This window comes from Schistosoma haematobium, chromosome 5, assembly GCF_000699445.3.
Source record: "Schistosoma haematobium chromosome 5, whole genome shotgun sequence".
Classification (NCBI taxonomy): domain Eukaryota; kingdom Metazoa; phylum Platyhelminthes; class Trematoda; order Strigeidida; family Schistosomatidae; genus Schistosoma; species Schistosoma haematobium.
The window spans coordinates 20,021,255-20,035,005 of record NC_067200.1 but is presented as its reverse complement, the minus strand read 5'-3'; the positions used below and the strand labels follow the sequence as shown (position 1 = coordinate 20,035,005).

Genomic DNA, 13,751 nt, shown 5'->3' with positions numbered 1-13,751 from the left:
AAAAATCATTTCCAATATCTGATAATTAGTAAACTATAAACACAAACTGTTAATAAACACAGAACTACTACTAACCGTTAGGAGCAATTCCTTCAGGATTGGCAGCGATCGACGGTGGAATAATGGTGTAACCTGCTTGAGCCAATGCCTTTAAAACCACAACAAGCGCTACTGAACTAGCTCTGAATCGAATATGCTGTGGTCGAACGCATAATTCATGATCACATGTATGAACCATGATGTTGGTATCGGTACTGGACATTGGTAAACCATGATATAGCATACCAACAATTGTATCTAATCTCCAAACCTAATAATAGAAATACAATCTATTGACGTTCATAGATAAATAACACATTATTAACAAATGAATACTTTTATTAAAACATGAAAGTAATATTTATGCTCAAATCTTTAGAACTGAAATTAAACAACACCGATATTACCTTTACCAGTCTTTAGTTTGATTTTCTTTATGGAAACAATCAGGATGAAAGGTTATCAAACATAAATAACGTCACACAACAACTATGTACAAAAGGACTGTTTAGTCATGTTCAGATATTAAACATGATTTCCTGTCATTTGATATGAAATCTTAAAAATACAAAAAAATAACTTTGAAAGGATAGAGAAGAATTTTATTTTAGGTGGATAGTTCTGGCGTTGTTGAGCTTTATTAAGCTCGATATTTTTATTGAATAGTTTACATGGTTGTTCTGGACAACTTTATCTGACCCTAGTTTATTTATCTAAACACAAATATTATTACACGTGGGCACCAAATACAAGTGCGCCACACAATAACAATGAGGCCAGTAGCAGTTATAATTGATTTGCATGAGCTGTGAAACTGCTCGGATGCCAAAACCGAAGCAGGTAATTTTCTAAGGGGGCTACACCCAGAGCTTTCGACCTAAAGGTCTAATCCATAAGACAGTGGAACAACGTCAGGAGATGCAATCCCATGTTAGCCGATGACCAATAATTGGTTCATACGCCATTTGTTCCTTCAGGATACTGGGGCCGAGGTGCATCACAAGCTTGGAATCAGGGTTTTCCAACTCTCCGAGATAGACTCCGTGTCCTCCAACCCAGTTGAAGCGACAGACATTCGCTCCTCGTCCTCTTGAGTTCGTAAACAACACCCCGCCACAAGAAAGCAATGAGTAGGACTTCCCTGGCAGTGTCTGTATACGCGTGGCCTTGTGAGAGAATTTCGAGAGGGAGAGCGGACTTTCCTTACACTCGGCCGTACCAGGGCATTTGATGGCATCTACACCTAGCTCATTTAAGGAGTTTACAAAATTTGACACGGCTCATTCTAGCAGTCAGTCAGTGACTTTATCGATTGATGACCTACAAAACTCTGCCCTAAAATTGCTTAAAATTTAAATGACCCTTTATCACGTTTATTCTCAGGTTTAGTATTTGGCATATGTGTCAATTTGTTAAAAAGAAACGGCCGTCCAGTGCTTCCAGGTTTTCAATTGTGATGGTCTAACATCAATTGGTTCAAGATCTCAATTAAAACTTAATAGTCTCCACAACCCCATACTAGTAAAGAAACTTTTTGTTAGATAATTGTACTTTCTTTAGATCATATGTTCGTTTGAGGCCTGAATCAGTGTTTAGATCTTGTGAGCACTGTATCGCCATGCACTCTTCATTGCCCTCAAATGCCCTGGTAACGTCGAGTATGAGGAGAGTCCGCCGTCGCTCTCCAAATGCTCTAATTATGACCATGTGTATATACCCACTGACAGGAAGGTCCAACTCACTCCATAAGAGGACGAAAAGAGAATATTCGACGACTAAACTGGGTAGGTGGGTACGGAGGATCCACCCATGGAAGTTGGAAAACTGATTCAAAATCAATGGTGCACATGCACTCCACGATCCTGAGGGAGTAAATGGTGTATGAACCTACTCCTGTGTACCAGTCACCATGGTCCAGCATCTAACATTGCTCCACTGTCTTGTGGATTATACGTCTAGGTCAAAGGCTCGGGGAGTGGTTCCCTAAGAAAACTATGTTTCGGTTTGAGGAAAAGTGCAGAATTCTAGCCCTCACACAAATTTTGCGTAGCGCATATGTATTCATGTATTTTTTTGTATCAATGTTAGTGTTTAAATAAATAAATAGTAGTTTACAAATCCCCATAGAATATTCAAAAATGAAGAATATTTGAGCGTCTTTGAAAAGGTGTGAAGCTTTGAAAGTGGGTATACTGACCCGTCCATGTACTCTTTCTAAATATATCTCGGTTTATGGAACCGTCTATCCTTCTAGAAATATTCTTCATTTTTTAAATAAATAATACTTGAATTCATAAGTCAACTAAAGCTAGACCACCATGGAAAATTTGGAAGCGCTGGATGGTCACTTTGTGCTAGTATGAGACTCCTCAGCAGTTCCCATCCACGATCCTGCACGCGGAACTCGAACCCAGGACCTTCGGTCACGCTTAACCTTACTACAATCTCCACAAACCGACATTCTGGAAATAATAAACTCTTCATTATAATCTAATTCTTTAGTGTACTAACCGAAGGTGTTCATCACAAATGCAAGACATTTCACTACCATGGAATTTTGAGAAGTGAACTTCTTGATAATAGAATTTTACCAAGCAAAATAGTTGACACCAATTTGTTTTTAACATAAATAATATATGCACGGGCGTTGTGAAGAGAAGTGAATTTAATTTAAATTGCTAATCTATCTAGATTACCAAACCACTGGCAACCTGGAAGCACCAGATGAGTTTCCTCCTAGAATGAGATCTCATGCTGATAATCATCATGTGCTCCCCAGAAACTATCTTCGAGAGGAAATTTTGAAGTTCTAGGGAGAAGCCTTGACTAGTGGAGTTTGAGGAAGGTATCCACAGAAGACAATGGAAGATGATGGTGCAATATCGTGGACAGATTAAAGTTAGACCTGTACACCATCAAATACCGGCTCAGTGGTCTCAAGGCTAAGTGTTCGCGCACGAGACCGGAAGTCTTGAGTTTGACTCACGGTGCCGATTTCACGGACGTGCACTGCTGAGAATTTCTATACCAGGAAGAAACAGTTGTCTGGTGGTTATGTTCTGCTATAAAATCACTTCGCCAACATCCTTGGGATAATCATGAGATAAAAATGAATCAAATTCTACAATGATTGAAAAACAAGACGCATAAAATCATCCCAGTAAACAGTAGAAACTAAGTTGCATCCAGTGAATAGAGACTTTAAATGATTAATAAGCAAATTAACTCATTCTCCAGGCCCTTAGACATTAGTCACACTGTGTGAAAGATACTACTGCCTAGTTGCGCAAACCGAAGTGGAGTGTGGTTCGAATCCGAAACTTAGTGGCTGAAAGTCGAACACCTTAGCCACTAAGACACTGTTTACATACAAATTGACATTTAGGAATGATATAAAACTTACTTTATCAGAACCTTTGCCACCATCAATGCGTCGCATACGGCCTTTAGCATCACCACGGCTTATAACACAAGAATGCGGATCATTTAAAGTATCCTCACTTCCAAGCCAACATTTAAGAAACCAAAATACTGAGTCACTGGGCAACTCTTTATACAACTTCTTGAGCAGATTTGATACAGCATCAGTTTCACTTCCAGCATTCATCTCCTAAAAAATGCGTGCAATTAATGGAAGTTAAGCTATATGTTTCGAATATTCTTCCAGTGATCAATGGAAAATATCCATTAAACCAAATATCATTCTTTCCTGAATGCAAATGCTGCTATGATATAATGCTTGAACTTAACTATTGTCCCAATCAGACTGAGTTTTGACTGGAACAATCACTTTTCATGATCTTATCAAACCACACAGGTCAGTTGGATAGCAGTAGGACGGACGATTCCGGAATGCCCGAGTAGCAGAGATACGTCAAAACAAATCAACTAAATAGACTTTCTTAAATCTTTCGTGTTGTGTTCTAAAGAGGCTATTTAGATTTATGCGGATGGCTTGAACGGCAGAAACCAATGCGTCATCTGAGTAGCTACGACTGATTTTGAAAATCATGTCAAAATCATCAATGATGACATAATATCAATTCAGCATTGCTTACATAATATACTCACAGATGTAGAGGACAAAACAATGCTCAACTTTGCTTATGGTAGTTACGTTCCCCAACCATTATTTACGTAATTTTCTAAATACATTTTCCCTCTCCGGATGTTAAATGTCTAAGTCTGGCCCTGCATTGTTCATTCCCATAGGACTAACTACCAAGTTATTACTCAAATACTACTTGAATGACCCAGTCAACCCAGAAAAGGTCCTTTGTTTATAGATAATGAAGATAAACTTTTGACCCACTATTCAATGAAACAATCAGAACGTTTTTTTATAAGTTTTGGTTTACTATCACATAATTCATAGCATAGCACATTGTAGAGTTATATATAGGCATCATTAGGTCTTCGACAAGTGTCTAGTGTATTATGAAGCCAGATTTTCCTCATCAACCGGCTCCATCAGCTTTACTCATTGATAAAGTACATTACTTACGTTACCCCTCGTGGAGGAGCATAGGACACTCACCAGCAGATAACGTACATAAGAAAGAATTATTCATAAGTTTCGTAAGAGGTGATTTAAGTGCTAGTAAAAGGACAGACAGGAAACAGACTTATTGTGAAAGTGTTTTTCGTAGCAAACTTAAATAGGCATGACTACAAAAAAAGTATTCCAGACCCTACTACAATAACTCAATTAAACTTTTGAGGCTGAAAGCCAAGAGAACGCATTGTATGATGAACAGCCGTTTCACTCAGATCCATAGGAATTTGAGGAGCTAATTTCCACACACTTTAGTTCTTACAACAAGGCATTTTTATGGCATTCCCAATCAACACAAACAATGCCAAATCAAATATTGCATAGAGAATGACCTCTCCTAAGCTGGAAATTTCTAAACCATACACACTATGCTAGGTAATAACTACTGAGTGCAGAAGGTGATAACAGCTTACTAAAGATAAATACCACAATACCATCCATCGATATGGTTAGGTTGTATTCATCAATTGAAGCACACATCCGTAAATCAGTTATCTTAATCACAGCTAAATTATAGGTCGCGAACTTTAATAATAAGCTCTATTTCAGATTGACAGGATTCAGTGTAATTTCAAAGTAGTAGTAGCATATTTTAGAGTCGGGATTGAGGTCACTAACAAATCCCATCCAAGAGGTAAAAAAGAAATGCCTAATATTGTGAGCCACTTAAGAATGATAAAAAAAATCACGATCAGCACACAGAAAAAATTGTGACTAAAAAAATTTAAACTATTTATTACAGGGTTGAGTACATAAATGTATGTATCCTAGAAGAATAGGGACGATAAGAATGGTGCCTTTCAGACCCAGCAGTAAAAGTAGACTACAATATAAAAGAGAACCCCTAATTATGTAACAAAGACTCGTTAATAATTTCAGAAACAATACGTAAATGAACCTCACATATCACCTGTTGGTAAAAAAAAAGCATCTACACGTGCAGATAACAAACGCTCACCCCGATTTTTAATGCTATGAGACTCCAATCACTTTGGCTCTGGCCGCTGTTACATGCCATGCGGCGGTTTTCTTCCCGATTGCGTTCACGCATTGACGAAACACCCCGAAACCACAAAGGAGCGATGCGCTTGCAGCGTCCAATTAAGGCCCGAACAAACAATGCTTCGCTAGGCTTGGCAGCCGCATGTACAGGGAACTTATGTGAGCATTCGCTTGGGAGATTCGGGACCTGAAATTCTGAATTGAGGGAGGGTAGAGATGATTGCGCGGAAAAAACATTTGATGACTCCTCGGCACAATGGATAGACAAAGGCTTTGTGTTTGAGTCCGTAGAACTAGAAAGTGAATTGTGATTGCTTTTATCTGATTCTGAATAAAATTCAGCTTTTGTTTGGGATGACAAACATACTGTTGTCGAAGTATCCAATTTATCGGAGTCATTGAGCGAAAAACCAACTGAAGGTATACGAATCGAGTTTGAGTTTGGAAAGGAATCATCTTGGAGAACAGTACATGAAGGACTCAACTGATTATCACCGGGATTGTGAACAGAAAGAGGATATAAGACTCCAGTGGACAGATTACTAAACAATGGTTCAGGTTTCACATTTATATTATTAGACTCCATGCAGTTTATAAATTAGAAATCCCATCCATGCCAGCAGTATGACCACTAAAACATCAACGTGAAGACCGGAGCCGAAAAACGTTTGTTCAAAATTGCACACAGCCTAACGTTTCATACGCGCTCTCTACCACTAAAACCCCTGTTGTTCAAAATACAATTACTTACGCCAAAAATCTGTAATTATACTAAAATCTTATATTAAAATCTTGTCGCCTTCCGTTAAATGATAATGTACTAAGATGTGCTTTCCCGCGGTGTATTCAGATATACACGCAACGTTACTTAGTGTATGGATTCACTCCAAGTACAATTTCCTAACAATCTTACAGATGTGCACGGGGATTGTAGAAACCATACTATGACCCCAATTTGCACAGGGACATCTGTTATTGGGATTAAATATAGAGATGGAGTTGTTCTAGCTGCTGATATGTTAGTTTCATATGGCTCCCTAGCCAAATATATGGATTTCGAACGCATGTTTAAGGTAAGCAAGGTTTTCTTCTCCAAAACTAACTTCACTAGGTAAATCAGAGCACAATTATGTGCTGTAGTGGTGATATGGCTGACTTCCAATTTCTCAAACATCACATTGAAGAGCTGACACATCAAGACAGTCTACTTTCCGACGGCTTTAGGCTGAGGTTTGTATCTTGGCTAATTTGGTTATTTTTACTTTCAGCCCTCATGCTCTCCATAGCTGGATTACACGTGTCCTATATAACCGTCGAAGTCGTTTGCAGCCACTGTGGAACACCTATTTGGTCGGAGGTTTGGAAGCAAATGGCGAACCCTTCATTGGGTATTGTAGTATGCTTGGTGTTTGTGAGTCACGTTCCATATAAACATAGTTTAATTTTGAACTATCTGAGCATCTCGATTTTTTTCCACTCCAACGCCCTATCTGTCTTTCCTGTTCCAACAATGGATGTGACATCACATCCACCAAATTGCCATAGTAAATAAGGCCGACCGTAATACTATTTGATCAGAAATGTAAAACTGGTAAGGCACTGTCTTAGGACATCCGACATACCATGCTATCCTTTTGTTCAATCAATGAGAGGCTAGTATAGAATAATCTCAAAGACATCTGATTTCACCTTTAGCGAGACCATCATTTTTAAATGACTTGAGTAAGCCCAGTTGTCACTCAAATATCTCTTAAACTCCAACTTTTTCAGCCTTAGGTCTTGAGTAATTTACAATGTTCTACGTCCTAGGCAGCCTGGTAATGTTATTATTCTGCACACCTAATAACACCAGTGGTAAAGTATGTCTTCAATGCTCAGTTCAGGGCAAACGAGCCTCCTAATAGCGTCCATGTAGGTCTCTTCTTGCATATGCTCCCGGACTTTTTACACATATATAGAGCGAATATTGTCTATGTTCTGAATATCAGACATTTTTGGGTTACTTACTGTGTCACAACTTTCAAAGTGAATAGCATAAAGACATAATATTATAACGACAATTATCAAGAGTTGTAGCTTGTCGAAAATTATATCTTGTCCCTAGTATAACAAGTATTTGATACTAATGACCTGTCACGTTTAATTCACTGGACTCATAATGTTTGTATTGGTCAACTATTTACAGTTGCGTCACAAGCCTATAGTAACATTCTCATTACTCTGATTCTCAGTCTCCTAGACCTTACCTTTTTAGTCAACCCTTATCATCTTTATAGCATTCACCGAAAATTATGTTGCGACTGGCTTCGGTGCATACCTTGCAATGCCTATTCTAAGAGAATGTTTGGAAATAAAAGCAGGGGGTGATCCAAACAATATAACGGAAGAAGATGCTATCTCAACAATAACAAGTGCAATGAAGCAATTATACTTTCGAGATTGCCGGTAAATATCTCAAGTTTTTTTCAGATTATTTCAATTTCATTTAAGTCAAATTAATTTTTGGAATGTATTATTTAGTAAGTAAAGAATTTTGAATGTGCAAGATGGTGGCTAGAAGCTGATTCCTAATCAACCATCAATTCACAGGTTCTTAATATTGTGACAAAAACTACACTTTCTTTTGGGCATTTACTAGGGTATCGATGAACATACTTAACTGATTAGACTCTAAGAAGTGCTTTTACAGGACTGGAAGGAGGTTGTACCCACACTCACTCTTAGTCAATCAGTTATGCTCAACATAGAACCTAGCACTTTTACATTAGTTCGAGTTTCCATACTCTGTTACAACAACGAGATGAAATTTCCAGGGCGAATCCCAAAATAGTAGAATCACTAACAGTATTTGTGATGCTTAAAAAGACTAGTCTCCAATGAATTGCTGACATTCAGTGGCAACACCATGTTAGTAATGCAAAGGTACGGCAGCTTGTGTCCAGACACATTGACGGTGGTTCAATTAGTGTCATCATCTTGAAGCACCGTCGTCGGTGACCTGAACATGAACTACGAATATCGTTTCAATGAATTTCACATGGTGCATTATTTGCCAACGTTAGGACTGGTTGGGAAAAGCTAAAATGTAATCAGTTTATGACATAGTGCCATAGTATAATACAACACTGTACAGGACTGACATCTGTCGGATCTTCATGACTCTTTCTGTGGTCCGAGGAGTGGCGCAACTCAGTGGTTTGAAACATTATCAGATATGACTCGAAGTTGGGACTTTCTCACTGAAAGGATTCGCTTGGGTTGCATTTTACTCAGCCTCTTTCCTTTATCTCCTCACAACCTCATTCTCTTGTTTGCACAGTGCACATTTTTGGTGTTTATTTGTACTATTATATCAGTTTTAAATAAGCAAATAAACAGTCTCCCAAGTTGAAGATTGTTCTACTCTTAACAAAGTAGTAGAATTAATACTGGGGCATTAACCACCTTTTCTTTCGGTAATTAAAAGTGACACCAGTCCATGAAGTCATTAACAATTGGACTGACATCCATATTGATGAGTATGGACTACCTGGTTGGGGTCCGCGTGATTATTGTAACCAAATTTGTGCGACTTTGGATGAATTAGCTCAAAAGCGTTAAAAGCAGCACAGGCTCATTCACTCTTTATCGTCTACTAGAAACTGACGTTCTGTCATCATACTCATCATAATCTCTTCGGTTTCTACTGATACTGTTACATCTTCTACCATTCTGGGAGTTTTTGCCGTGCTAATGTAGTAGTATTACGACCTAAACTGATGGTCATACATAACAGGTTCTACGTTGCTTATGTAAAAAGTCTGATATTGTTCACATATAATCTGACCATCGTGTCACTGTTTAGTTTTTCTTGTTTCTTTCTTGGAAATTAACAGTGCATTCGATACGTATCAAATGGCTGTCGTCAATAAAGAAGGAATACAAATAAGTGGCCCATTACGCCTGAAATGTGATTGGTCTATTGCTGAATATGTAAAGGGATATGATTAAAAGATATTTTGTTTTAAAGCTTCTTTTTATGGGAAATAAATTTTTTGATAGGAAAAATATTTTTCAGCCGGTAACTTTTGTTTCACAACTTACATCAATCCGTATTTGATGTTATCATTATTGTTAAGTTTTTAAGTGTTCGATATCTTACTTACGCCTGTTTCTCTTAATGGAGCATAGGCCGCTGACCAGCATTCTCCAACCCACTCTATCCTGGGACTTCTTTTCTAGTTCTGTCCAATTGTTGTTCATTCTTCTCCATCTCTCGACGTAATGTGTTCTTTGTTCTTTCTCTCCTCCTTTGGCCTTAAGGAGTTGTTCGGATATATTAACTTATGAATAAATGGTCAGTCAGATGCGAGCAATATTTGTAAGACATCTGTGATCGAATACTAGTAGCTTACGATTGTCTTCTACTCTAAAAGGCCATGTTTCGCTGCCGTAAAGTAAAACAGAACGGACTGTCGCGCAGTATACTCGTCCTTTTATTGATAGACGGATATCTCGCTTTCGCCATAAGTGACGTAAGTTGGTAAAAGCCAAACGAGCTTTTCGAATCCATGCTGAGATTTCGTCAGACACCAACCTATTAGGGCTGATCAGACTTCCACGATAAGTGAAGTTGTCAACGTGTTCGACTACTTCATTCCCTATCCTTAGTCCAGGTGTTGACGCAGACCAGTCTTGAAGCAACAACTTGCATTTCGAGGGGGGAAACGCATCCCAAACATCCTGGCATTGTTGCTCAGTGCTATCAAAAGACTCTGCATTTTATCAGCGTCTTCACCAAACAGAACTATGTCATCAGCGTATTCTAAGTCGATAAGTGGACCTCCTGGAAAAAGATCAATACCCGAGAATCCAGTCGACGAGAACGTTATTGCCATCAGTAGATCTATGATGAAGTTTAAAAAAATGGAGGAAGTGGATAGCCTTGACGGATACTACTTGAGGTTTCAAAAGCAGATGACAGTTCGCCATAAGTTCTGACTCTACTGGTAGTGTTCGAGTAAAGAGCCTTCACAAGGTTTATGTACTTTTGAGTTAGGCCTTTCAATGACCTTAATGACTATACTTATCATCAACCGTTATATAATTTTAGGATTATCTATTTTGATTCGAATTCTTACCATTATTGAATAAGTTTTAGTTTACTCATTTTATCGATAATAAATTAAGAAATATATTACTCTGAGATTAAAAATATTCATATGAACAGCTAGTCACAGCACAAAATGTAACATATTTTAGTTATACTCTGAATTCCTTAGTCTTATATTTGTTTATAAGATTACTGAACTTTAGTAAATATTATAGTGAGACTATCATTTATGAATAATCTTTGAATGATTTCAAATTTACCTTCAATCATATTTTAGGTAGAAACAAGATTATGACTTAGGATGAGGCATTCGGATTAAGAGTTATGGTTTTCATCATGAATTGACGTCACTTATGATTGTCAAGATGCTATATGACCATGTGAGTAAATGAATTTTACATAAGAACTCTAAAGTTACTATCTTATTGGTTTATCCATAAATTATAGCTCAACCGCTGAATGGTTTAGTTGTGAAGCTTTAATTTTCTTTATAGACAATACTATCGATACATTTTTTCAAAATGAACTGTTTAATCTCTTGTAATAAAGTCTTCATAAGAAAGATATAGTTTATGCAGATATAGTGAAAATTCCCATTTTGCCATTTGGTAAATAAAGAAGGAACGAATTGAACGAAGAAATTTCTTTTCAATTAGTTTTTCATCATGGCTCTACACTAATATATCTAAGTATGATTTACAATAATAATATAATCCTCATCGAGTGGATACGTTACGTAATAATTACATAATGACATTTAAATTAACATTCAGTAATTGGAAGAGAGAGGATTATTAATATTCAAAGTAATCAAGAAGTTGCTATGTTGCGTAATATAAGAAACAAAGAAGGAATAGAATTTTACCGGATGGTCAATAGGATAGTAGTTACGTAAGAATCAAGAGATGAATGTTGAGAAATTATAAGGCTCAAAAGCGATAGAAACAAAATTACAAATTTTTTTTTCTATTTATTTAAAATTAAAATAAAAATGGAAGAAGCATGAAAAATAGTTCTTCTGACGGAAATGTTATACTGAAGGCCAGGGTCTCGCCGTTAGTTCATTGCAAATATATTCAACCGTTTCGAGTAGTGGAATATTAGTGAATAATGATGATACGTCAAGTGATATCATGAATTTATTTCTGACTGATAGATTTTTTATGTTCTCCACAAATTCAAAGGAGTCTTTGACACTATGTCTGACAATTTCTTTGTGTAATGGTTGAAGAATTTGTACCAACCATTTTGCTAAATTATGATACGCTGAGTTATTCATATCTAATACTGGTCTAAGGGGCAAGCCACTTTTGTGTATTTTCGGTAGGCCATATAGTCTTGGTGTAATTGTTCCTGTAGGTTTCAACATTTCGAACATCTTTTCTGAAATAAAACCTCGTTGTTTAATTTCTTTCAGTGAATCAGTTAGTTGTTTTTCGATCTTGTCTGCTATGTCGTTTTTCACAGCCAGTTTCTGAAATTTGCTTTTATCATTTAGAAGGGCTTTCATTTTGTTTATGTAGTCATTTTTATCCATTTTTATTTTAATTTTAAATAAATAAAAAAAAAATTTGTAATTTTGTTTCTATCGCTTTTGAGCCTTATAATTTCTCAACATTCATCTCTTGATTCTTACGTAACTACTATCCTATTGACCATCCGGTAAAATTCTATTCCTTCTTTGTTTCTTATATTACGCAACATAGCAACTTCTTGATTACTTTGAATATTAATAATCCTCTTTCTTCTAATTACTGAATGTTAATTTAAATGTCATTATGTAATTATTACGTAACGTATCCACTCGATGAGTATTATATTATTATTGTAAAACGTATATATATTAGTGTAGAGCCATGATGAAAAACTAATTGAAAAGAAATTTCTTCGCTCAATTCGTTCCTTCTTTATGCAGATATGTCATTAGTACTAATTTTTGGAATGAACAATTATAGTGGTATGGAGAAAGCGTTTGCTTGTATTGTGAATAAACTTCTGTTGGTGGTAATGAACCGTATAATATTTAGAACAACATATATAAGCGAACAATATTGTTTCCGATTAGATCCTCATCAGGCTTTACTTTAATATACAGTAATATTTATATGCATATACGAAATTATTAAACCAATCAAGGTAGTTTATAAGTCAATAATAACAATGGAAAAGATTATATAATAAGTTTCTCTCAACTATACGTTTCATGGTCCAATTATCTGAACATTTCTTATTACGTCATCTTATAATTTTATAATTGTTATCTCAGTTTCTATATTTTCTCCTAATCATTGACCTATTTCCGACTATGTAACATTGATTTGAACCTTTATTATTATTGCTTATAAAAAACTAATGCACATGTTGTCACACCATCAATTTGTACTTTTCACATTTTACTTATTATATAATCTTTTCCATTGTTATTATTGACTTATAAACTACCTTGATTGGTTTAATAATTTCGTATATGCATATAAATATTACTGTATATTAAAGTAAAGCCTGATGAGGATCTAATCGAAAACAATATTGTTCGCTTATATATGTTGTTCTAAATTTACAATACTTACTTACTTACTTACACCTGTTACTCCTCGTGAAGGAGCATAGGTCGCTCACCAGCATTCTCCATCCAACCCTGTCCTGGGCAATCCTTTCCAGCTCCTTCCAGTTGTAATTCATCCTTTTCATATCTGCTTCTATTATCCGACGTAATGTGTTCTTTGGCCTTCCTCTTTTCCGCTTCCCTTCAGGATTCCAAGTTAGAGCTTGCCTCGTGATGCAGTTTGACGATTTGCGTAATGTATGTCCTATCCATTTCCATCGTCTTTTCCTAATTTCCTCTTCAGCTGGAAGTTGGTTTGTTCTCTCCCACACAAGGCTATTGCTGATGGTATCCGGCCAATGGATGTTGAGTATCTTACGTAGACAGCTATTTATAAATACTTGTACTTTCTTGATTGTGGTTGTTGTAGTTCTCCAAGTTTCAGCTCCATACAGTAGAATTGCCTTGACGTTCGTATTGAAGATTCTCACTTTGATATTGGTTGAAAGTTGTTTTGA

At 36.5% G+C, this 13,751-nt stretch overlaps 2 protein-coding genes across 4 annotated transcripts in view; one reads left to right on the top strand and one right to left on the bottom strand.

The window, feature by feature from the left end:
* Positions 1-5,578, bottom strand: part of MS3_00009342 (uncharacterized protein) — a 48,086-nt gene extending 42,508 nt beyond the window's left edge. The window contains exons 1-3 of the mRNA XM_051217702.1: positions 5,553-5,578; positions 3,443-3,649; positions 76-310 (exon numbers count right to left, since the gene is read on the bottom strand). Coding sequence (XP_051065134.1) covers positions 76-310; positions 3,443-3,478 — 271 coding nt within the window. The 5' untranslated portion in view covers positions 3,479-3,649; positions 5,553-5,578. The remainder of the gene's footprint in view (positions 1-75; positions 311-3,442; positions 3,650-5,552) is intronic.
* An 865-nt stretch (positions 5,579-6,443) lies between these two features.
* Positions 6,444-10,179, top strand: PSMB4_1 (Proteasome subunit beta type-4). Of its 3 annotated transcripts, XM_051217700.1 has the most exons (6): positions 6,444-6,469; positions 6,512-6,669; positions 6,708-6,826; positions 6,865-7,007; positions 7,873-8,041; positions 9,472-9,643. In XM_051217700.1, the coding sequence occupies exons 2-6, from the start codon at positions 6,541-6,543 to the stop codon at positions 9,584-9,586; spliced, it is 675 nt and encodes a 224-aa protein (XP_051065133.1). In that variant the 5' UTR covers positions 6,444-6,469; positions 6,512-6,540; the 3' UTR covers positions 9,587-9,643. The 3 variants fall into 3 exon arrangements, with proteins under 3 accessions (XP_051065133.1, XP_051065131.1, XP_051065132.1); XM_051217698.1 differs by having other exon boundaries at positions 6,444-6,669; positions 9,472-10,179; XM_051217699.1 differs by having other exon boundaries at positions 6,444-6,669; positions 9,441-9,643.
* Positions 10,180-13,751: the final 3,572 nt, after the last annotated feature.

What these genes read in the sequence shown, in the direction of transcription:
- PSMB4_1 (XM_051217698.1), top strand. Translation starts at nt 6,472, where the DNA reads ATGGATTCACTCCAAGTACAATTTCCTAACAATCTTACAGATGTGCAC. An exon ending in ATTTCGAACGCATGTTTAAG is followed by an intron (nt 6,670 to 6,707) that starts GTAAGCAAGGTT and finishes TAACTTCACTAG; the next exon opens with GTAAATCAGAGCACAATTAT. An exon ending in TTATACTTTCGAGATTGCCG is followed by an intron (nt 8,042 to 9,471) that starts GTAAATATCTCA and finishes GGAAATTAACAG; the next exon opens with TGCATTCGATACGTATCAAA.